At 40.0% G+C, this 22,155-nt stretch overlaps 2 protein-coding genes across 3 annotated transcripts in view; one reads left to right on the forward strand and one right to left on the reverse strand.

Annotated features, from left to right (window-relative positions):
- Positions 1-16,144, forward strand: DNAJC21 (DnaJ heat shock protein family (Hsp40) member C21). 2 transcript variants are annotated; one of them, XM_027446292.3, is made up of 12 exons: positions 1-231; positions 532-625; positions 3,912-4,035; positions 4,930-5,052; positions 9,253-9,557; positions 10,104-10,255; positions 10,613-10,700; positions 10,951-11,109; positions 11,699-11,738; positions 12,977-13,161; positions 13,571-13,646; positions 14,353-16,144. In XM_027446292.3, the coding sequence occupies exons 1-12, from the start codon at positions 135-137 to the stop codon at positions 14,515-14,517; spliced, it is 1,608 nt and encodes a 535-aa protein (XP_027302093.2). In that variant the 5' UTR covers positions 1-134; the 3' UTR covers positions 14,518-16,144. The 2 variants fall into 2 exon arrangements, with proteins under 2 accessions (XP_027302093.2, XP_038026589.1); XM_038170661.2 differs by having other exon boundaries at positions 13,574-13,646; positions 14,353-14,674.
- AGXT2 (alanine--glyoxylate aminotransferase 2) overlaps positions 14,185-22,155 on the reverse strand; it is a 13,836-nt gene continuing 5,865 nt past the window's right edge. The window contains exons 8-14 of the mRNA XM_027446293.3: positions 21,594-21,694; positions 20,398-20,490; positions 19,433-19,565; positions 18,713-18,801; positions 17,583-17,732; positions 17,153-17,251; positions 14,185-16,855 (exon numbers count right to left, since the gene is read on the reverse strand). Of these exons, the coding sequence (XP_027302094.2) occupies positions 16,745-16,855; positions 17,153-17,251; positions 17,583-17,732; positions 18,713-18,801; positions 19,433-19,565; positions 20,398-20,490; positions 21,594-21,694 (776 nt within the window). The 3' untranslated portion in view covers positions 14,185-16,744. The remainder of the gene's footprint in view (positions 16,856-17,152; positions 17,252-17,582; positions 17,733-18,712; positions 18,802-19,432; positions 19,566-20,397; positions 20,491-21,593; positions 21,695-22,155) is intronic.

Raw genomic sequence — 22,155 nt, forward strand, 5'->3', positions numbered from 1 at the left:
CTGCGGGGCTCCTCCTCCTCGCTGCTCGGGCTCCTTATGGCTCCACCGGCTCCTCCTCCTCCTGCTCCGCCCGTTCTGCCGGCCGGCCGGCGCTCCCCGCAGCCGTCCCCTGCCCGCCCCGCGTCCCCTGCGCCATGCGGTGCCACTACGAGGTGCTGGGTGTCCGGCGCGACGCCGCCGAGGAGGAGCTGAAGCGGGCGTACCGGCGGCTGGCGCTCCGCTGGCACCCGGGTACGGACGCCGGCCTCAGGCGAGGCCCGGCCCGGCCCGGCCGCAGGCCCCATGCCAAGCGGCCCCGGTCCCGGCCTCGACCTCCCCGGCCGTGTGGGGTGTGCGGTGGGGCGAGAAGGGGCAAAGGGAGGGGAGGGGAGGCTCCGGGGAAGCCTCTGAGGTGCCTCCGGAGCCGGGTGGCGGCACGGGGGAGGGTGGGCACCGCACCTGTGGCGCCCTGCGCTCGGCCCGGGTTCCTTCAGCGCTTGTGGTGGGGGCTGCTGCTAGGCTCTGTGTAAAACTCGATAAATTACTTCACAGATAAGAACCTAGAGAACGCTGAGGAAGCCGCAGAACAGTTCAAGTTAATCCAGGCGGCGTATGATGTGCTCAGTGACCCACAGGAGAGAGCGTGGTGAGTCGTATTTACCTGCTGGTAGGCTGCAAAATGTGCGTTTCCCCCCCCCCGACCGTGTGCGTTTTTTCCCCCCTCTTCTTTGAGTTCACCTCCTGGCCTTGCTGGTGGTGAGAGTGGGGCCTGTGTAGCAGCTGGAGTCAGCCTTCGTGGTGCTTTGCTCCAGCAAACCAGTAGTTGAGAGGCCTGAAGCTTCCTGAGGAGGCGTAGCTGCAGACCCACACCTTTCTCGCTGTATTTTGCGAGGTGGTGTAGGACTGGGCACTGGGGAGGTTCCCTGGGGTTGTGTTAGTGCTGGCCTCAGTTTCCTCCTCCTAGAGTGGGAAGCAGTTCGCATGTTAACTTAGGTATCCCTGTCCTGGTTTCAGCAAGAACAGAATTTTCTTCCTAGTAGCTGGTGGAATGCTGTGTTTTGGCTTAGGATGAGAAGAGTGCTGATAACACCCCGATGTTTTAATTGTTGCAGAGCAGTGCTTATACCAAGCCAAGGACATCTCAGCCTTTCCCTCTGTCCTGCCAACAGGGAGGCTGGGGGTGCAGTAAGAGCTGGGAGGGGACAGACCCAGGACAGGTGACCCAAACTAGCCCAAGGGGTATTCCATCCCATCTGGGGTCATGCTGAACGGTATATAGAGGTGGCTAGCTGGGGGAGGGGGCCAGACTGCTCAGGGTTAGGCAGGGCATCGGTCAGCGGGTGGTGAGCAATTGCATTGTGCATCACTTGTTTGTACACATTATTAGTAGTAGTACTATTATCACCATTGTATTATTATTATTATTATTATTATTATTATTATTATTATTATTATTATTATTATTATCTTCCTGTCTTATTAAATTGTCTTTATCTCAACTCACAGGCTTCACTTTCCATTTCTCTCCCCCGTCCCAGAGAGGGAGGGGGAGGGTGAGCGAACGGCTGCGTGGTGTTTAGCTGCTGGCCGGGTTAAACCACGACAATCCCTCCGCTCACTATAACAGCCCTAATTTGAGATATGCACACGCATCTCTTTTTAAGAGGTTGCTAAGTTAAATGCTCCGCGTAACATTTTTCAAATGGGCTGAAGCATCTGTCTATCTATCTTATGCAGTCAAGAACACATAGGTACTAAGTTTGTCCTTTCTTAAAGTAGTGTTTTTCACTTGAAATATGCTAATTTATGGTGTTTTTTTGTGTGTGTGCGTGCAATTTTTGGGTGGTTTAGGTGTTCTCGTTTCTGAAAGCTCACTGAAACAGCTTGCTCAAATGCTAGTGCTAGGTTTCTGTTGGGAAGTTGTTACTATGGTTATTGCAGGTAAAGTCGTAGTAGGTAAACTAAAGGTCAAGAGATATTTAAGAGATATATCAAGAGGTAGGACCCAGGGTTTTTTCTCTCTAAGAAGAGAGAAAAAAGTGCCCTCTTGGCTGCCAGGGCACACTGCTGGTTCACATTGAGCCTGCTGTGGACCAGCACCCCCAGATCCCATCCTGCTGGCCTGCTCCCCAGCCACTTATCTCCCAGGTTGTAGCTGTGTCCCATTGCCCTGTCCCAGGTGCAGCATTCATCATTTTCCTTTGTTGAACTTCATGTCGTTGATGATCACCCAATATTTTAAGGTATCTAGACCCCTCTGCAAGGCCTCTCATCCTTCCAGGCTGTCAACAGCACCTCCCAGTTTACTATCAATGACAAACCTGCTGGATGTGTTTCACTCCTGCATGCAGATCATTGATAAATATGTGGAACAGGACTGGCCCTAGAATTTAGCCCTGGAGAGCACTGCTAGTGACCAGCCACCACCCAGACACAGCCCCACGCACTACACAACCCTCTGAGCTCTGCCAGTGAGCACCCAGCATAGTGTGAACCTGTTCATGTCACAGTTGGACAATTTGTCTAGAATGATGCTGTGAGGGACAGCATCAAATGCCTCCTAAAATCCAAAAAGATAAGTCTTCCACCTTTCCTTTGTCTACCAAGTGGGTGACCTTATCACAGAAGGAGATCAAAGTACTAAGGCTGGAATTCACCTTCCTGAACCCGTGTTTGACTATGCCTGATGATTTCTTTGTTCGTTAACTGACTTTCAGTAGCATCCAGGACAGCCTTCTCCGTAACTCTTTAAGGGTTTGAGGTTAATCTAAGGTCAGCAGTTTTCTGGGTTCCCTCTCAAGCTTTTTTTGCAGAAAAGTAGAGTATCGGCTAGCTTCCAGCCAGCAGGGATCTTCCCAGACTCCCACAACCTCTGCTAAATTGTTGAGAAGGGTCCAGCTGTAACATCTCTAACTCTTCAAGCACTCCGGGTGAATCCTGTGAGGCCCCATGGACTTATGAATGTTTTGATGGTAGAGCTTTTTCAATTTTGGTGACCTCATATGGAAAGCCAATGCTCCCATAGTCATGGTCCTCTAATTCAGAGGATCAGGCAGCCTGAGATTTGTCATTACTCTTAAAAACTGAGGCAAAAAAGGCCTTAAAGGGCTCTGCCTTTTTCTCCTCCTTAGGTCACCACCTTTGCCAAGTATTAGTGTTTTCCTTAGACCTCCTCTTGCTGTTGACATAATTGAAAAAGCCTTTTCGTTGTCTGACACCACAGTGACCAGTGTCAACTCAAGGTGGGCTTTGGCTGTTCTTGTTTTCTTCCCATGCTTGCAAACCGCAGCTCTCTCATCTGCTTGTGAAGCCTGACCTGGCTTCCAGAGGTCATAAATTTTCTCCATCTGCCTTTATCCCGGGAGGAGCTCCCTGTTCAGCCAGTCCAGGCTTCTTCTCCACTTGCTTGACTTGTGGCACAGTGGGACTTCTGCTGATGGACTATTAAAAGGTGGTTCTTGAACAGTGACCAGCTCTCATGCACCCTAAACCCTCTAGAGTTGATTCCCAGGGGATGCTGCTAGCTAGCTGCCTGAGAAGTTTAAGGTTTGCTCTCTCAGGTCTAGGTTGGTAACTCCACTGACCTTTTTTCTCCCCACACAAAAAATGACTCCGTTATTTCATCATGGTCACTATGGCCAAGACACCTGCCATGACCTCTCCCTCAAGGCCTTCCCTACTCTCAAACAACAGATCGAGGAGAGCACCCATCCTGGCTGGCTCACTCGGTGCGTGTGACAAAAAGTTAATCTTCAGCATGCTGTAGGAGTTTCCCAGGCTTGCTTGTCCTGTCAGTATGATATTCCCAGTGTATGCCTGGGAAGCTGAAGTTTCCCATAAAGATAAGGGTTACTGATCGAGAGATTGTGCTGTTACCTGTCTCGTACTGGGATCTGTTTCCTTATGTTACTGATGCTATGAATTTTTGTTAGGTATGATAACCACAGGGAGGCCCTGCTGAAAGGAGGAGTTGATGGAGACTATCAAGATGATAGTCTGGATCTGCTGCACTACTTCACTGTCAGCTGTTACTCTGGATACGGAGATGACGAAAAGGTGATGAATTAGTTCATCTTCAATGAATCAATTTAATTTTCAAGAAAAATGTCAGCATTTGCTTAGTGTTGAAAAGCTATGCATGGAGTTATTGAGCACAGGTGGTATAACAAGTGTTTGTATAAATCCACACTGGTTATCTAGGCAAGCTTTGATTCCTGCTTATTAAAAATTACTTAGTCAGGATTCCTAACTGAACTGTACAACTACAGGGTTTGTCTATGTTATTTACATGCACTGTATAGTGAGGCATTCTATTCCTTTGCAATAGCATCAGTTTGTTCAGTAATGTCTTTAACAAGCTAGAATGCTTCAAACTAAGGAAAGACAATATGATAACAGTGCTTAGGTGAAGTGTTCTTCCAATAATTGAATTCCCTGTTGGATTTTAAGATAATCATAATTTAAAAAGCTCTAGGTGATTAGAATAACTCCTTTCAGAGAAAGTCCTTATGTCTTTGCATTACTACAGTAGGAGTGAGTTAGCAACAGCTTAATTTAAAAAAATAAAGATACAATTGGGATACATTCTTAGCAAATTTTGTATTTGGAACTTCCTCAAAGCTTGGTTCTGTGTACCTAGAAACTTATCAACATCTCCTGCATGATGTAGCTTTTTCGTTTGTTTGTTTGTTCAAAGTTTAATACAGATGTTTGAAGTTTGAGAGAGACAGACGCTGAGGAATGAGACGATGGGAGCGTTGTTAAACAGAAGGGTCTTGCTGAGAAAATGCTTACAAAGCCTTTACTTGATTGCAAGTTGCTCTTGCAAACTGTAATTTTCTCTGAATTGTAATTTTTTCTGAAATATGCTACTTAATGTAGTTGAACATCTGTGCATTTATTATTGAGTAACGTAGAATGAATCATAGACTTTTTTTTTTTTAATTTCAGGGATTCTTTACGGTCTATCGACGAGTTTTTGAACAGATTGTAAGAGAAGAGATGGAGTATATGACCCAGGAAGATATTGAAGAATTCCCTACATTTGGATATTCCCAAAGTGACTATGATACGGTAAGAACAACTGTTAAACTAAACTAAAAGTAACACAGTTGTAATTACTTTGTGCCACACTGAAATCAAAGGAAAGGCTCCTGATCTCTGAGGTGAATACTAAAAACAAATATCTACTGTTTCTTAGACCATTACTATAAAGGAAGTGCTTGCAATATGATTCATAATACTTAGATGAATCAAAAGTGTCATTTCCTGTTGGACTGTATTAGTAGTCAGGCTTTTAGTGGTAGTGGTAGGTTGGCAAACAAACATTTCACAGGGCTAACCATCAATTATGCCAATGAAAATTAAGTGCAATGTTAAGCTTGAAACAAGGCCTTAAAAAAAAAAAAAAAAAAAGGATTTTCTCTTTACATCTTGATGAGAGTAGTTCACCAGTATTCTATTGCAATATACAATACAAATAAATATACATTATAGCAAGAGATAGAGAAATAGAGAAATGTATTACTTCTTACTAGCATATAGTATTGTGCCTTATTTAGGAAAACTAAGACTCATTCACTGCATCACATAGCCTGTAGGAAATGAGATATTTGGTTGACCTGAGGTGTGAGCTCCAGCTATGATATTCCTGTCATCTACAATTATTCTGTAGTAGGATTCAACTTGCAGAATATTGCATTCCTACCTTATCTGGAGAAAATAGTGCGTAGAGGACACTTGAATTCTTCCCATCTGGTTTACCAAGCATTTGTTGTATTCTGTCAGACTTCTGTTTTTTAAAGGTTGCTAGTTCTTCTGCGTTGAAATAGTAAAAGTAATATTTGTTTTCCTTGTACTCACAAATATTCCTCCTAATTTGCTACTTCTCTCTGTCACTTTTAGTAGCATTGTACTGTGTGCTGAATTATTTATGAAATATAAAATGATACATACCTTAAAAAAGAGAAACTCTGACATTACAAAACTGGGCTAGAGTTAGAAACACTGTTACAAATCAGACTAAAAAGTGCTAGAATGGGTGTTTGAATTTGAGGTAACATTACAGGATGGCTTAAAAATTGAAATATTTCCTTGGGAGAGCATATTTAGTGTCTATGAAATTGTTGAAATCTATCTGTTGCTAGAAAAAGCTTGAAACATCATTTGGGAGCTCCTTGTGTTGAAACCATGGAATAAATGATTATAGACCAAAAATTGTTTTTAATGCTATCAACTAGTAACTACCAAAATGGCTGTAGTTCTAGAAGCAGCATCGTTATACATGTACCTTGTTCACTCTGTTCAGGAAGCTGAATGCTTGCCTTTTTTTTTTTTTTTAATGGGATCTAGTGTTTTTTGGAATTATTTAATGGAAGGTAAACTTATTTAAATGGGAAGCTTATTAATCCTTCTTTGCTTATATTCAAAGAGACAGTCAGAAGAATTGCTGCGGCCAAATTTCTGCTCAGTGGGAGTATGGTGGGAAAAGAGATTTAGAAGGGAGCTACAAAAACTGTACAGAGGCTTTAAAATCTTTGGTGTGAGTGTTCTCTGATTCAGCCTACAGAGTTAACTCCCAGAAAGTTTGAGAGGTGACTCAAAAAAACACGAGGCAGTCAGGGAAGATATTCTTATGTCTGTGACTTAACAAGACTTCATGAGAAGAGAATAATTTTAGGTCAGTTAGATGCAGAGACAGAAGTAATCAGCTCCAATTATATGTAGTAAGCAAAGCAAAATCCACCTGAGAGTTCAGCAAGAGCTGGTTTGTAGTCTTCTGGAGTGAGGACTTAGGTTGGACTTGTGTCGTGGTTCCGCTCGAGTGGGCAGCCGAGCTCCACCACAGCTGCTCTCTCACTCCCCCTTCTCAAAAGGAAGGGGGAGAAAATATGTGAAAAGGACTCAAGGATTGAGATAAGGATGAGAAAATCACGCAATAATTATTGTAACGGGCAAAACAGACTCAGCATAAGAAGATAGATAGTAAGATTTATTGCTCGTTACTAACAAGCTAGAGAAGTGAGAAACAAAGGAAAGAAACCAAAAGCACCTTCCCCCTCCATCCACCCTCTTCCACCTCCTCCCCCCGAGCGGCGCAGGGGAACGGGGGAATGGGGGTTATGGTCAGTCTACAGCACTTCTTCTCCACCGCTCCTTCTCAGTCACTCTCGTCCCCTGTGCTGTGGGGTCCCTCCCACGGGATGCAGTCCTTGATGATCTGATCCGGCGTGGGCTTCCCACAGGCAGCAGCTCTTCCAGAACTGCTCCAGATATGGGTCTGTTCCACGGGCTCCATCCCTCAGGAGAAAACTGCTCCAACCTGGCTCCCCCACGGACAGCAGCTCCTGCCAGATCACCTGCTCCTGCGTGGTCTCCTCTCTACGGGCTACAGGTCCGGCCCGGAATCTGCTCCGGCAGGGGTCTTCCACAGGCGGCAGCCTCCATCGGTGCAGGGCCACCTGCTCCACCGTGGTCTCCTCCACGGGCTGCAGCATGGAACCCTGCTCCACTGTGGTACTCCATGGGCTGCAGGGGGACATCCTGCTTCACCATGGTCCTCACCACAGGCTGCAGGGGACTTCTGCTTCGGCGCCTGGAGCACCTCTCCCCCTCCTTCTACACTGACCTTGGCACCTGCAAAGCTGTTTCTCACTCCCTTGACTCTCCCGGCTGCTGTGTGGCACAACGTTTTTTTCCCTGTCTTAAATATGCTCTCACAGAGGCGCAAAACAACATCGCTTGTTGGCTCAGATCTGGAAAACAATGGGGCCCTTCCCAAACATGGGGCGGCTTCTAGATCCTTCTCACAGAAACCACCTCTATGGCTCCCTGCTACCAAAACCTTGCCACGTAAACCCACTACAACTTGTATTTCAGGTAGCCGCAGAGGAGGAAAATCTCACAGCTCATACAGCTGGTGAAGGGACAGGTGGTTCCTGTCATCAGCTGATGGCCTTGCATCTTTCTACACAGAAGATTCCTCCTTCTAGAGCACAAATTTGAGCTAATAGTCTATCATCACTTAGATTATTGGACAAAATGTCCAATATGTATATACGTTATAGATATATATATACCTGGATTTTAGTGGCAGCAGAGAAAAACTTCATAGCTACTTATCTGCCAGAGGCCACAGCCATGAACTTTCACATGTAGATAAGCTGTTAGAAATTAGTGTTGAGGAGATAATAGCTGTAGCCCAATGAATACCAGTGACATAAAGAGAAGAAGAAATACTGGCAGAAGAGATGTGAAACTGTTAAATTGAAGAACAGGACTTAATGCTGTGAAGTGCTCCAAAATACAGAACAGTAGTGAGCAGGGATAAGTAGTAAAAAGTCAGTTTAATGGACAAGTAATTTTTTTAAAAAATCAGACATATTTTGTTTCCCAAATGTACAAAATGCAGAAGGTTAGTAATTATTTGGAGAGGAATATAGAGAATAAAACAAAAAATTGTTATGCAACCTTACTAATTCAGTCTTTGCTCATGAGTAGTAGAAGAAAGGAGAATAAGTAAAGATGATTTGCTGTTTCTTCTAATGTGAGAGCTGGAGGGCATCATTTTAACAAGCAGTTATATAACACAACAAAATAGGAGTAAGTGCGTCTTCACATAAATCCTCGTTGAACTGCATAAGTCACAGCTCCGTGTTACTCTATATTGCCAAAAATTTACATAAATTAGGAAAATAAATATTAAACATTCACAAAAGAAAAATGGATTGAGGGCTTTTAAACAGCTTCTCTCTTGTTCTGGAAGCAGAGAGAATATAGTGGGGAGAAACAATATTTTGTATTTGCCATATGTTTTGTCGGTCTTTTTGTGCTGGTTGTTGGCCACTGATAGAAATGTACGGATGACCTTTGGTGTAATGTGATACAGTGGCTGTTACACAATACACGTGTCTGCTTATGTACAGAATGTCTGATTCTGGTTTTGCTTTCCCATTTGAAAGGAAAAATACAGCAAAGATAAGTGACTGGGCACTAGCGTTAGCATGGTCCATTCCTAAAAGGGGATAATTCTAGAAACTGGAGTTTAGAATAGTTTAATAGATAGGTTGTTAGCTTGCTGTGTTGTGAAATTTTAAAGATGATACTACAGGTTTCTCTAAACCTTCCTGTGATCTATTTATATTATACTCTGGGGAAGAAACAGTGGCCTGTATAGAAATCTCTATGCAAAACTGCTACAAAAGACCTAATTTATTTGGTGAGTTCTTAGCCCCCTCCCTAATAAAGTGCTTTGTTCTTTTTTAATTTTAACAGGTAGTCCACCCTTTCTATGCATACTGGCAGAGCTTCTGTACTCAGAAAACCTTTGCATGGAAAGAAGAATATGACACACGACAAGCATCAAACCGCTGGGAGAAACGAGCTATGGAAAAAGAGAACAAGAAAACTAGAGATAAAGCAAGGAAAGAGAGGAATGAACTGGTCCGTCAGCTGGTAGCCTTTATTCGTAAAAGGGATAAAAGAGTACAGGCTCATAGAAAACTTGTAGAAGAGCAGAATGCAGAAAAACTTAGGAAAGCAGAGGAATTGCGGAGGCAGCAGAAACTCAAACAAGCCAAGTATGTAAATGTGGAACAAATTATTTATTTTAAACCTGGACAACTATCCATGTGGGTGCCATGTAGAGTTAGATTCTAATGATAGCTGCAGTTGCTCTTTCAAAAATTCTTGAAAATTCTTTTGAGACTTGGTCTCAAGTGTAACCTTTTAAAAATTGTATTGTAGTATACCAAGCACGCTTTTGTAGCACAGAGTCAAGTAGCAATGTGCTAGTGGGCTTTGCATTGCTGTAATGTACATGGGATTGTGTAGCAGGTAAAAGCAGCTGTACTTCTTTTAGGATCGAGAAGACTTTTCCCGCTGTGAGCTTGATATTTACCATGCTGCAGTACTTTTCCTGCCTGACATTCGAGCAGGATCTGCTTATGCTTATACCTCCTTACTTGCAGTGTCAGTATGCCCACTGACATAACCAAGTACTTGCTTAGATTTCCAGGCCCTCCTGAAATACTGGAGAAGAGCAACTTATCTTTTAAATAATATAGTTTCTGTATTTCCCAGCTCATAAATGTGAAGTAGAAGTTACTGTATTATTCTACTTACAGGCTTGCTGAGCAGTATAAAGAGCAGAGCTGGATAACTATGTCAGATCTGGAGAGGGAACTGCAAGAGATGGAGGCACAATATGAAAAGGAATTTGGAGATGGATCAGATGATGACGAACTAGAAGAACAGGAGACAAAAGAAGGCATCGAAGGTATGGGGTGTGGTGGTATGAGATGTGGCGGGTTGTTGCTGTGTCAATATTGGCTCACTGCACCTCAAGCCACAGCTTCACAGCTCTGGTGCAAGTCCTGTGCTGTGCCTCCAACTGAGGTGTGCCAGGTTAGAGGCTGGCTTTCAGATGTTTTCCATGGAACATGAGAAGACATCAAACTACAGCTGTTAATTTATGCTAATGTATGATTTGCTGACATGGTCTTGATTTCTCTGCACATCAGCAATACTAAAGAAGCTGAATGTCAGTATTGTGACTTTCTTGGGGTTTTAAGAGTAACTTACTCAAAAATTGGTCCTCTGACTTTGTCTCTCCAATCCCCGTTTGTTTCTTCAGACAAACTGAGTGACGAGGCCGAAGAAAGTGAATTTGCTGATGATCTCTACTGCCCTGCTTGTGACAAATCATTCAAAACTGAGAAAGCGTAAGTGTGTGTGTATGGTTGGGAATTTCTTCATGCTGAGGGTGGGGATTGTTGCTTTTTAACTTTTAAAAAAGCCTTTTAAGGACTCGAACTTCACATCATGGTCGTTGTCTTCTTTCCAGTAGAGACATTGTCAGGGTGTAATTTTCCATTCTTAGCAGTGATGGATAATGGGCCAGTTATTAATTTATTTGCAAATGCAACAATATCTGCTCAGCTACCTGTAGTAACTATTTGCTGGTCTTCACAGCATGAAGAACCATGAAAAATCAAAGAAACATCGAGAGATGGTAGCACTGTTACGACAGCAACTGGAAGAAGAAGAAGGGAAATTTCCTGCATCTTTGGATGATGCAAATGGAATAGATACTAAAGAGGATGAAGAAACAGAAGAGATGCCCAAACAAAAGTACTTAAAATTATTTTTAGTTATGTTATGATTAATGATTTAATTAAAACTTGAAGGGCTACAGAGAGCTTCTGACTGAATTTATTATCATGTTGGAACTCATAGTATCATGTAATTCAAAATATTTCTTTGTGTAAGAGTATCAATAGAATGCATGCATTAGTATGGCTGAGTTCAGCTGTCAGATTTTTCAGATGGGAACATCCTACAGGCCCAGTGTTTTTTGATTTAGTTATGGGACTCTTTGTCAGTTGGGTGCTGGCACACGCAGAAAATGAGTGTACTTGAAATTAAATTGAATTTATTTAATAAGTTGTACAACTTCATTTCTTGACTGGAAAAACATAAAACCAACTAGCTCATTACTACCTTTCTGTTCAGTCTGAACAGAATAAGTGTTTTTCTAAATGCAATGAATAGTTAGGAGAACTGTTATTTTCACTTCAGATATGAATCGTTTCCTAGTTGTGGCCACTATTCTAATACCATGTTATGATGTTAAACAAAAATATAACTTCATAACTTTCTAGAAATTGTATTCATTTTCACTTTTTTTCAAAGAGTTCATTTTGCATTCTTATCTTTACAGGCTCTCCAAGAAGCAGAAGAAGAAACAGAAAACAATGACGGTAGGGAGTCAGACGTAATGAAATTCAGGGAACTTTACAATCCTTTTTAACACATAATATGATAATATATCTCATAAACATAACTTTATTCTGTTAGTACAGGTCCTACTAAATGTAGTGCTGGTTCCAAAAAGCTTGTGGGCTGAAGTGTAAGGAAAAGAGAGAGAAAAAGTTTCAAGAAAAAAGATACAGGAAATACAGGGAAACATGCAGATAAAGAGTGAACACAAGGAATTGATAAGAAAGACCAGCAGTGGCCCTAGTGCAGTAGCAACTTAATTGTTTGGTAATAGTTTTCTGCTTTGGCTGCTAGACCTGGTAAAATGTACTGTTCGTAAATTATTTTTTTTGGCATCTTACTGACCCTGTGTGGCTGTTGGAGTGAACGCATCCATTCCACCTTTTACTTGCATTGCAAACACCAGTAATGCCACCCACCAGAACATGGGTGGCACTCTTGCATAGCTGAGCTGGAACCTTCTTGTGCAGAGAGATTCTTCTGGAAATGTAACTTCGATCCTCTGCGAAGTTTTACTGAGTGCAGGAATCACTACAGTTTTTGTTTTGTTTTCCTGGAGGTAAATAGCTTAGCTAAGTCTTTTTCAGGTAGTTTTAAGTCCACAAGTTAAGTTTTATATTGCATACTAGAGGTGGTATATTCAATAACATAGTGTTAGGTCAAACCTAATTATTTTGCTTTTGTGACTTTAGCAATTTTTTCAGACATGCTCAGACATAGATAGACCTTTGCCAAACTTAGTCTTGACTCAAATTTTGGAGAAGTTTAGCAGTGTTTTCAAAAGTTAAGGGGGGAAAATAGCGTGTTTAGCTTCCGTCAGTAGAATAATTGTGTCCTAATGCGCACATCTGGCACAAAAAACTTTAGCCTAAACAATTACCATTTGGCAAAGTTGTAAACAAAACCACTATCTTATAATGTGAAATGGGAGCCCTGTGATTAACTCTGTAAGTAATTAAAAGCTACCTTTGTTCTTATGTTCTGTAGCTTTTGAGGCTGTTTTATTGGTGTTTCGTCCCTTCGTCACAGGTGGTCTCATCTTTCGAAAAGGGAACTAAGATTTTATCTGTTACAGTCTCACTGAAAACACAGTGTAAAATTCAGAGGGTTGATGGCTTTGTGTGTTACACCCATGTTTTGAGGTAAATGAGTATAACAGTATAAACATAATCACTAATGAACTTAAAGATGCTTACTTGCATTTATTGTCTTTGGACAGATTTATGAGGACTCTTTTGATAAAAGTGCTGATGAGGAAACAGCTGAGCAAAAGGAGGTGCCATGTGTGGACAAGGACACAGCAGAGGAATTGGTAAATGATGGCCAAAGATGTGCTGTGTCAGAGGAAAGAAGTGCTTCAGAAGATAGCAGCCAAGTAAATGAAGCACAAAGTGAAGTGAAAAGGTGCGCTGACTTGCTATATAGCAGTGATTGACATTCTATGTCATGTCTGATACTGTTAAACAAGTCTAGATTTAAGTCTGGATTTTTCACACCAAGTAAACTGGGAGGTCTACTCCACTAAATCAGAATTGAATAAAAATGGTACAAACCAAGGAGTGTTAGGATTTACTCTGGAAAAGGTATTAGACTGCAAATCAGTGCCACACATTTACCAGCATCTGATCCATCATCTAGCTGAATCTTGAGACTGACAGTTTATCATATAAATGACAGTTCTTTTTTCTGAACACACTTGTGTTGTGCGAAGGAAGAACTGGGGAAATTAGGAGAAACTTTGCTCTGAAAGACTACTCTTTAGTGTTAATTTGTATATCTTGTGCACTGATCTTGCTTTCTCTTTGTCTATCAGCAGTGCTAAGCCTAAAGGTAAAAAAGCCAAGGATGCAAAAAAGTCTGCCAAGGCATCTTCAGAACATCCAACAACGGTATGTCAAATTAGTAATGCTACTAATCATGTCATTTAATTACAAACATGTAATTACAAACAGGATTGTTGGTTTGAATTCTAGACAAATATTCTATTCCAATTTACTGCTTGTTTTTTTAGTAATTTAAATAGGTGACTTCTCTTCCTGTGATTTTTATTAGAATCTGCGATATTGGAACATCGGATCTTGTCTTTGCAGAGAAAAGTAGGACTAAATTTCACTTCTAAGAGAGTGGCAAGATCTCAGTATTCAAAGCAGTTTAAACAAACAAAAAGTAGACAAGACAGCTGTTGTCATTAGTCAGTACCGTTTGCATCTTTCCCAATATTGATGATTCCCAGTAAGAGTGAACTCTTATATTAACTAGAGCTAAGACATACTGAATTCAGTAAATTTCAGAAATGAAAGTGGTATGTGTATAGTCTTCTTTAGTCAGATGAGATCAAATGTAATCTAATGTATCATAAATGGGATTTGCAAAGCTTCTGTTTTGTTCTAGGCTTTAATTAGCACTCCTTAAAATTCTAAGAGGCCATATTTGTAATGTTTGTTTTTTATTGTTAATCAGTAATGGGATTTTAATTATAGAAACAAACAACTTAATCACATTTCATTGTTTAAGAAAAGCTACGTGTAACCAGTTGGTGCATTCTATTTATTATGCATTCTGTAAAAAAGTTAATCTTTCTTTTTTCCCTTGTAGAATGAAGTTCCCATTCACTGTGTAACCTGCAACTGTGCATTTCCATCCCGAAATAAACTGTTTGAACATCTAAAATTGACAGGACATGCAAAAGCAACACAAGCACCAACTGTAAATGGAGCTGTACACACCAGAAGCAAAAAAGAGAAACGTAAAAACAGATAGAACTTAGATACAGTGACAGTCTCTGGAATCATACATAAAAAATCTCCCAAAATGGAGAAGTGTGCATTGCCTGTATTTTGAGGTAAACAGAGCAGGCAACTCCAACTTTGGAAGAAGGAAGGAAAAAAATGTAACAAAAGGAACGTTATCTTGTGAAGCAACCTGTGCTTTCGTTTGTTTTTACCAGCCGTTCTTTACTGACTGAATTTGGCTTACCCTTCCAGCAGATTTCATGCTGAAGGGGAAAAAATAGTGTTTTAAAGCTAGTTGCCTTGCATTCTTGTTGAAACTTGCATGGATGCAACCTATGCAGAAGGAATAAATTATTTTAACATGTTGCTATTTTTTTTGAGAGAAAACTGATTTAAGAATGGACTCTGCTGCTTTGATCATCTGTTAAAGATGAAATATGAACCAGGGCAAGGGGAAAAAACAGGCTTTTCTGCCATCCTCAATGGCCTTTTCAAACTAATTAGCAGACAAAAGAGAAAAGAGTAAGATGACAAAGCTGGTTAATCGCGGCTTTGGCAGTCCCTATTAGTTCTGTATGTGTGCCTGCATGCCAGGTGTGTGTGAGAGGGACAAAAAACCTTGCTGGAGTAAGTGGGGAGGAGGGGGATGAAAACTGAGAAGTTGGTGTTAATGTATGTGAGGTGAGCTGCATGTGGGAAGTCTGTCCCTCAGCACGTTTAACTTACGTATTCCTATTTGACTGGGGAATGGTGTGAATTAGAGACACCTGTCTACATTTTTTCTTTTGATTTCTAATGAAAAACAAAATGTGAGCTGGTATGCCTCTGTTTAAATGCATAATCTGCTTCAACTTGAATAGCACTTAAAAAAAAAAAAAGTGAGACAAACACCTGATTTTGGAGTGTAAGTGTAGGAAAGAACTTTACAAATCAAATTGTGAATGCAGTTAGAGAATGCAATGCTCAGGGAGGGCTGGGGCTCTAGTCTGATAGTAAACCCTGAGAGTTGATAAAAGCAATGATCTTGCCTTATCCAAGTTGCTCTAACATTTCAGCTCATCAGACAAAATTGCAGAACACAGTACCATTGTTGGGGTAAGAAATTATTCAAATGTTACAATTTGAACCAAAGTAAAATGACTAATGTACAGTTCTTGCTAACAGCCAGCAATTATACTTTTTTTTTCTTGAGAGTGAGAGAGGTAATGAACTTCTTTTTTTTCCCAAAAAGTGGTTATGTAAGACATGCTGCACCTTATTTCCCCAGCCAGATTTTGCATCTTGCTAAATGACTAATTGGTGTGCTGTGCAATCCTAAAAGCAGCAGGAGGAAAATAAAAGCATTTTTGGAGAGGATGATGACTGGATTAGAGCCCCATATAAAAAAGAATTAGTGTAATTAGAACCTTTACAATTAGTGTGCACAGATATTTTTTTTTGTGCTTTCAGTGTGCACAAATTACAGTGCTTCCTTGTAGTAAGGGTAAACACTTTTAGCACTGTTTGAAAGCTGCACTTATGTTCTCCTCAGAGTGGTTCCTAGCCCAAATAACTGTGTGAAATCTCTCATTGTGGGACTGAGGGTGAGACTTAAACCCTGCACTGTTACCTTTGAGTTAATTATTTTTCTTATTTAAATAAAGTCGAATACTTCATCACTGTCTGTCTTTACAAATGTTCCTGAGCATTGAGTGTAAGAGGGAAGGTTGTGGTGGCTGTGGGGGTGACCACAGTGGAAGATGGTCAGGGACTACTCTGCACTGGTCACAGCTGGCTCTGCAACAGTCCCACCACATGCTCAGTTAAGCGGGAGTTTGTGTTGCCTCTGTGAAAACAGCAAATGCTGTGAGACACAGGAACAAGGCCATAGCAGCAAGAGGCACTCCATGGTGGTACCTGTAACACCTCCAGAGTGACGGTAGCCTGGTGGAGGACCTGTGCTGGTGCATAGGAAACAAGTGAGACAGAGAGAGCAGCAGAAGAAAAGAGTAAGGAACAAAGAGCATCAGAATGAAACCATTCTGTCCTAGTGTCACATGTCGCATTGTTAAAGACAACTGTAGTACTGAAGAGTATTTTTACAAAACAGATTAGAGGCATTATTTGAAGTCTGGCTCTGTCAGCATCATTAAGACTACTCCTACACATTTTATCTTCAAACTATGATACTTCTTGTCCTGTGTAGATTAGTGCTGAGTCTGGATGGCAAGTATGGATTCATTCAATTGCATCTCGTGTACAGAAATAAGTCGAGTCTACTTTGCAGCTACTCTTCTCATGTGTCTCTCTAATGCAGTATGAATTACTTCAACAGCGAAGTCAGCATCCTTTTTAGTGATGCACATAGGAGGTTTAATTCTAAATGTCTGAGAAGGAAAAAGAAAAAAAAAAGACATCCTTATACTTGTAGGGGAAGAACATAGGTTATAGCAGCCCTTCTAGGTCAGTGCTCACACTTTGCCACACAATCTAACCATAGGTATGGAAAAATAATAGAACTGTAGAGCTGGGACCAAGGCCTCTTTGATAAGTGTGCCCCGAACTAGTTGAGCACTAGTTTCTAACTAGTTCTAGCACTAGTTTCAGAAAAGAAACAAATAGCTCCTGCTTGGTTTGTAAACCAGGCAAAATCAGTATAGTTAATTTAACCAGAAGTTCTATACCTGATTGTAGAGTCCTCCTCTTCCAATCAGAACACCCATATCTTTACAATCTTCCCAGATCTCACTGATTTCTTCAGTTGGAAGAGGGTGGCGACTGTCCTATGGGAAGTGAACATTAAACTAAGATAAATTTATAAAATTCTAGATTTATAAATTAATTCTAAGAAAAAGATGTATATTCCAGTTATTCCCATATATCCTACTCCCATCTCTGTCTGAAAACTTCAGTTGCATAATTTAATCTGCTTTCTAAGATGGCTTTATGCAATTAAAGTGCACAAGTCACTGTTTACACAAAGCTTGTGAGATATTTGAAATGCTGGCATCTTCTGGCTCATTTTTAGCCAGAGCAATGCTTTCTCACTCCACTTTTTTAAGTAAAACATTCAGTGGCATTGAAAGGAATTAAGGAATAAAGTAAATAATCAACCTTATCTGTCACCATCTCTATCCCAATCATAAGTCCCTTGCCACGGACATCTCCAACAATCTCAAATTTATCCCGTAGTTTAGCAAGCTCCAGTAGCATATACGTTCCCACATCCTCGCTGTTTTTTTGTAGATGATCTTCTTCAATAGCCTAGGTAGAATGATGCACAATGACAATGTTGCAGGACAAGCTTCTAACACATCTGTTTGTTTAATACCCTGTAAGATCAATGACACATCATCCTCTCACGCTCACAGATTTGCATACTATGTTCCTTCACTACTGTGGTATTTAAAATCCTTCACTACTATGGTATTTCATTTTTTCCAATCTACTAATAGCATCAGATTAAAACTGAACAAAATATTTTGATGTTGCTCCATCCTTTTGCACATTTTACTTGTTATTGTTATTCCATAATCATATTGCGGTAATTCATGCTCACACACAGTCATAGATGAAAAATACCTGAACATCAGGATTATTTTCAAAATCTTACCCAAAATATTTTAAAACTTGCTCCAGCACCGTACGTATATAACTTGACAAGGCATACCTATTGGTACTAGGTAGCCTTTTAGGAAACAGCTTGAGTGCTTTAATTAGATTCATCAACACTCATCAATGCTTTTTAAATGCAATTTTTCATACTCTGCTCTATTCATCAAAGTTCTGACATGCAACCAGCTATCAGCACTGATGTGCACAACTTAATTTACAAACTTAAAGTGTACTTTAATAAAATTCACATAAGAAAAAGAATTACAAAAATTAAAGTGATACTTTTCCTTTTTTTTTTTTTCCTTAACTCATTGTCTTTCAACTCCATTTTATTTTTTTCCTAGCTGACAACCCCTTCAGACTTGCTTCAGACAGGTTCAAAGTAATGTCCAAGATGAAGACTACAAATGACTCCTACTCCTGCCTAAAGGGATGAAAATTTTGCAGTAGAACTAATCAGGAACTTGTATTTTTCCTACACATAAAGCGCCCTGCCTATATATAAATAATACTTTATGTGTTTATACAGTTACAAAATTGTCCACACATAACTTTATAATAAGAACAAATGCAAGCAGTTTTTATCCAGAAAAAGCTTGGAATAAATCAACTCATAATGTTCTCCCTACATCAAGAACTGCAGCTCCAACTACGCAGGCTAAAGGGTTTCCTCCAAATGTATTGAAATGAAGGTTTTGAGCCAAAGAATTTGCAATCTCTAGAAGAGAAAAACAAAACCAAAAAACACTAATTAGTCTTACAGTTGTTTTACATTTGGTAACAGTACTTACCTGCGTTAACTTAAAATATTGCTGTGCTTCTACCCTGATTCTCCAAAGTGACAGACCATAATACTGCCAAAACTACAGTTTAACAGATGCTAAAGACAGACTTTAAAATGGTCACACTTTAAAATAATCTAGTCAGTTGTCTCCTTGGGCCAACATCTACAATTTTCTTAACCAGACTCAGTGAGTCATTCATATGAATCAAGTATCTGGCTAACATATTGTCTTCTCTTAGTGCACTGATTATTAAAATGGAAAATTCAAAGATTTTCAGGATTTCTTACAAGGTATTTCTTTTCACGATTTCTATGACAAGGTCATCTCTGCTTCAGTTATGCAATTAACCCCATCTAAATAAAGCTTTTCACTGGTAAAAGCAGAGCTCTAGGTAAAACCAGTCAGTAATGAGAAACCAATTCATTTACCTCAAAAGACAGCTTGAAACCAAGACCATTAATAAAGCTCAGCTGTTTGAATACACATCTCTCCAGTAAGTAACTATGGTATAGTACATTTTGTATTTGCTCTACTTTAATTCTTATCAGGACAGAACACTTATACCTTTTGTGGTAACAACAGCTGCCATGGGAAAGCCATTACCAATTCCTTTTGCCAAAGTAACAATGTCAGGGACTACACCATGCGTTTGAAATCCCCAGAAATGGCTGCCTGTTCGTCCAAATCCTGTCTGTACCTTTCAAAGGAAAAATCCGGAGAAACCTCCATCACTTTCTCACATTTTACAATATGGCTTCTTTCTATTTTCATTCAATTTTTGCTGATTTTCATTACACTGCAACCATACCTTGAATCAACTATTGTAGAAAGATCCTTACTCAGGTGGCTTTGTACAAAATATTATTTACTATAATTGGGTTTTTCTTTTGCATATTACACAGCCAACATCACACCATGTCTTAGGCATGGTGAAATGCACAAATATGCTGCAGTTTCCATTTCAAAATGGAGAGGAAATGCAGCTGCTTACCACATTTCAAAATTGCAGTCCCATGATTGCTGATTTCTACCACTACAATGCTTGACATACATATCACAGTCACTTTGAAGAGTTCATTAATATTTCAAAATGGCCTTAGGTAAGCAAATTTTATTTATGAAATGTATTTGCAGAGGTATAGTAAAAGAACCCCGTTCTAGAGTTGCCAATGTACGCAAACAACACTTGTAACCATAAGTGTTATTGTGACAATACCACATCACAGCTGGCATTTATTAGTTGCGTATTTTTGTAAATTTACTCTAGACTTCTTCCAAAACTGGAGGACTCAAGCCTGGTACAAGCCTTACCTATGTCTAAAATTAGTATACTATGCTGCAGAATAAAGGCAGTAAAAACTATGAGGCACCTAAGCTTGGAAAGAGGTACCATGTTAGCCTTAAGTGAAATGCTATGTATTTCACAGCTTATTTTATTTCCAGGGCTTCAAGTTTGCCTTCATGTGGATTCTTTCAAAAAGATTTTAAGAGGTACCCCAAATTCTAGAGTTTTTTGTGAAAAAACTTACTTCATCTGAAATACAAACACCTCCTCTTTCCCGTACTAGCCCGTATGCTTCCTTTAAGAAACCTTTTGGATACTGAACAGCTCCATTAACACCCTGCCAAGACAAATAAACAAACAAACAAATAAATAATAAAATAAAAATAAAACTTCTTTAGGAACAGAAAATGAAAGAGTGGTTTTACTGGGTGACTATCTTTCTACAGTAAGAAAAAATACCAGCAACTCTCAGGTAATAGCAAAACAGTTGTCTTAAATTTCAGTCTTCAGCAGTGAAACTGCTTCTGATAGTTTCTGCTCAGGTCACACATTCCCATCCCACAGGGCAGTTTGCTGTTCCATTAGCTGTGTTCATACAAATGTCTGTGAGGCCATACTGTAAACTGGACCACTGTAAGATAGAGTGGATTAAAGAAAAACTGCCAAAACAAGTACCTTGAAAACCTGCACACTGAGAAATCCATAAACTGTGTTTCATGATAAATGTAAACAGAGAATTCACATCCCTCCTTCAGTAAATTTGTTTTGAATACTGTTTACTCAATTTCTGTTCATCTTGCCAGAAATTCTACTCTATACCTTGATTGCAATGGCTTCTTCGACTAAAACATGTGAAGGCTTAGGAAAAAGCAAAAATGGAGCAGCTCCAGTTTTCTCTGGTCACAGTTCTAACATTTTTTTCTTGCCTTTCCTGGTCTTGAGATATATTCTCCATTCCTCCTATTTAACAACCACATACATATACATCAGTTCTGTAACTGGGGTGAAACACCAAGAGAATGAATACTGTGGCCAGCTAGAGAGCTCCTAAAAACACAGTGGAGAACATGTTGAGAAGAGGTGGAAAGGAAATTGTGCTAAAGTTTACAGAAATAGTAAATAGAAAAGCACTATGAGATTTGGAAGAAGGTACTGAGATACAAAACAGAAGTGCATGCCATACATGCTATCTAAATACAGAAAAAGCAGGTACACTTAATCATGATTCTTTGTTTATCTTTATGAGTAACATCCTAGCTCCGCCAAAATCAGTGACAAAAGCTGAACCTTTAAGAGAGTGCATTAATTCTTCCAAATGTTTAAGGTGTTTAAGTCATAAAATAAATGAACATCCATATTTAGGGTACAGCTAAAGAGCACCAGATTTGAATATTTCATACTATTTGTGATATCACAACTGAGAAATGCGAAACTACCTACCTGAATTGGTTCACTGATAAATCCAGCTATTGTCTTTGGCACACAAGTGTTCAGAGTATCTTTGAACTGTTCAATGTACTGGTCATTTGCATGACATATACCTGTTTACAGGGAAAATGCTTTAAATACAATTTAATTAAAATGACAATAGCAACTTCAAAATATGAAAGTGCACATCTACAAGTATTATCTGACTATATGGTAAATATCACCTCTCAAATACATAAAAATGTCTAAATATCACGAGAGAGTCCCTTATTTTCTCGTAAAAAAAAAAAAAAAGTATATCATAAAGACTAACAGTTCTAAAACAGCAAAGCAAAGCTGCCAGACAATGAGATGTTACCAATTATACAGGCTACAATTGTACAGGATATAACAATAAGCTGTAGGTTAGAGAGTGTGAAACACCTACATCAACAAAAGGAATAAGCAGATAACTTTTTCAGGGTTCAATTAACATCAGAATAAGACATAAGGAACATTATGTTAGTGCAGATACAAGGCTTCTGGAGAATACAGCTGCATATAAGTGTATACAAATAAAGAACAGAAAAGTTAG

This window comes from Anas platyrhynchos, chromosome Z (assembly GCF_047663525.1).
Source record: "Anas platyrhynchos isolate ZD024472 breed Pekin duck chromosome Z, IASCAAS_PekinDuck_T2T, whole genome shotgun sequence".
Lineage (NCBI taxonomy): Eukaryota > Metazoa > Chordata > Aves > Anseriformes > Anatidae > Anas > Anas platyrhynchos.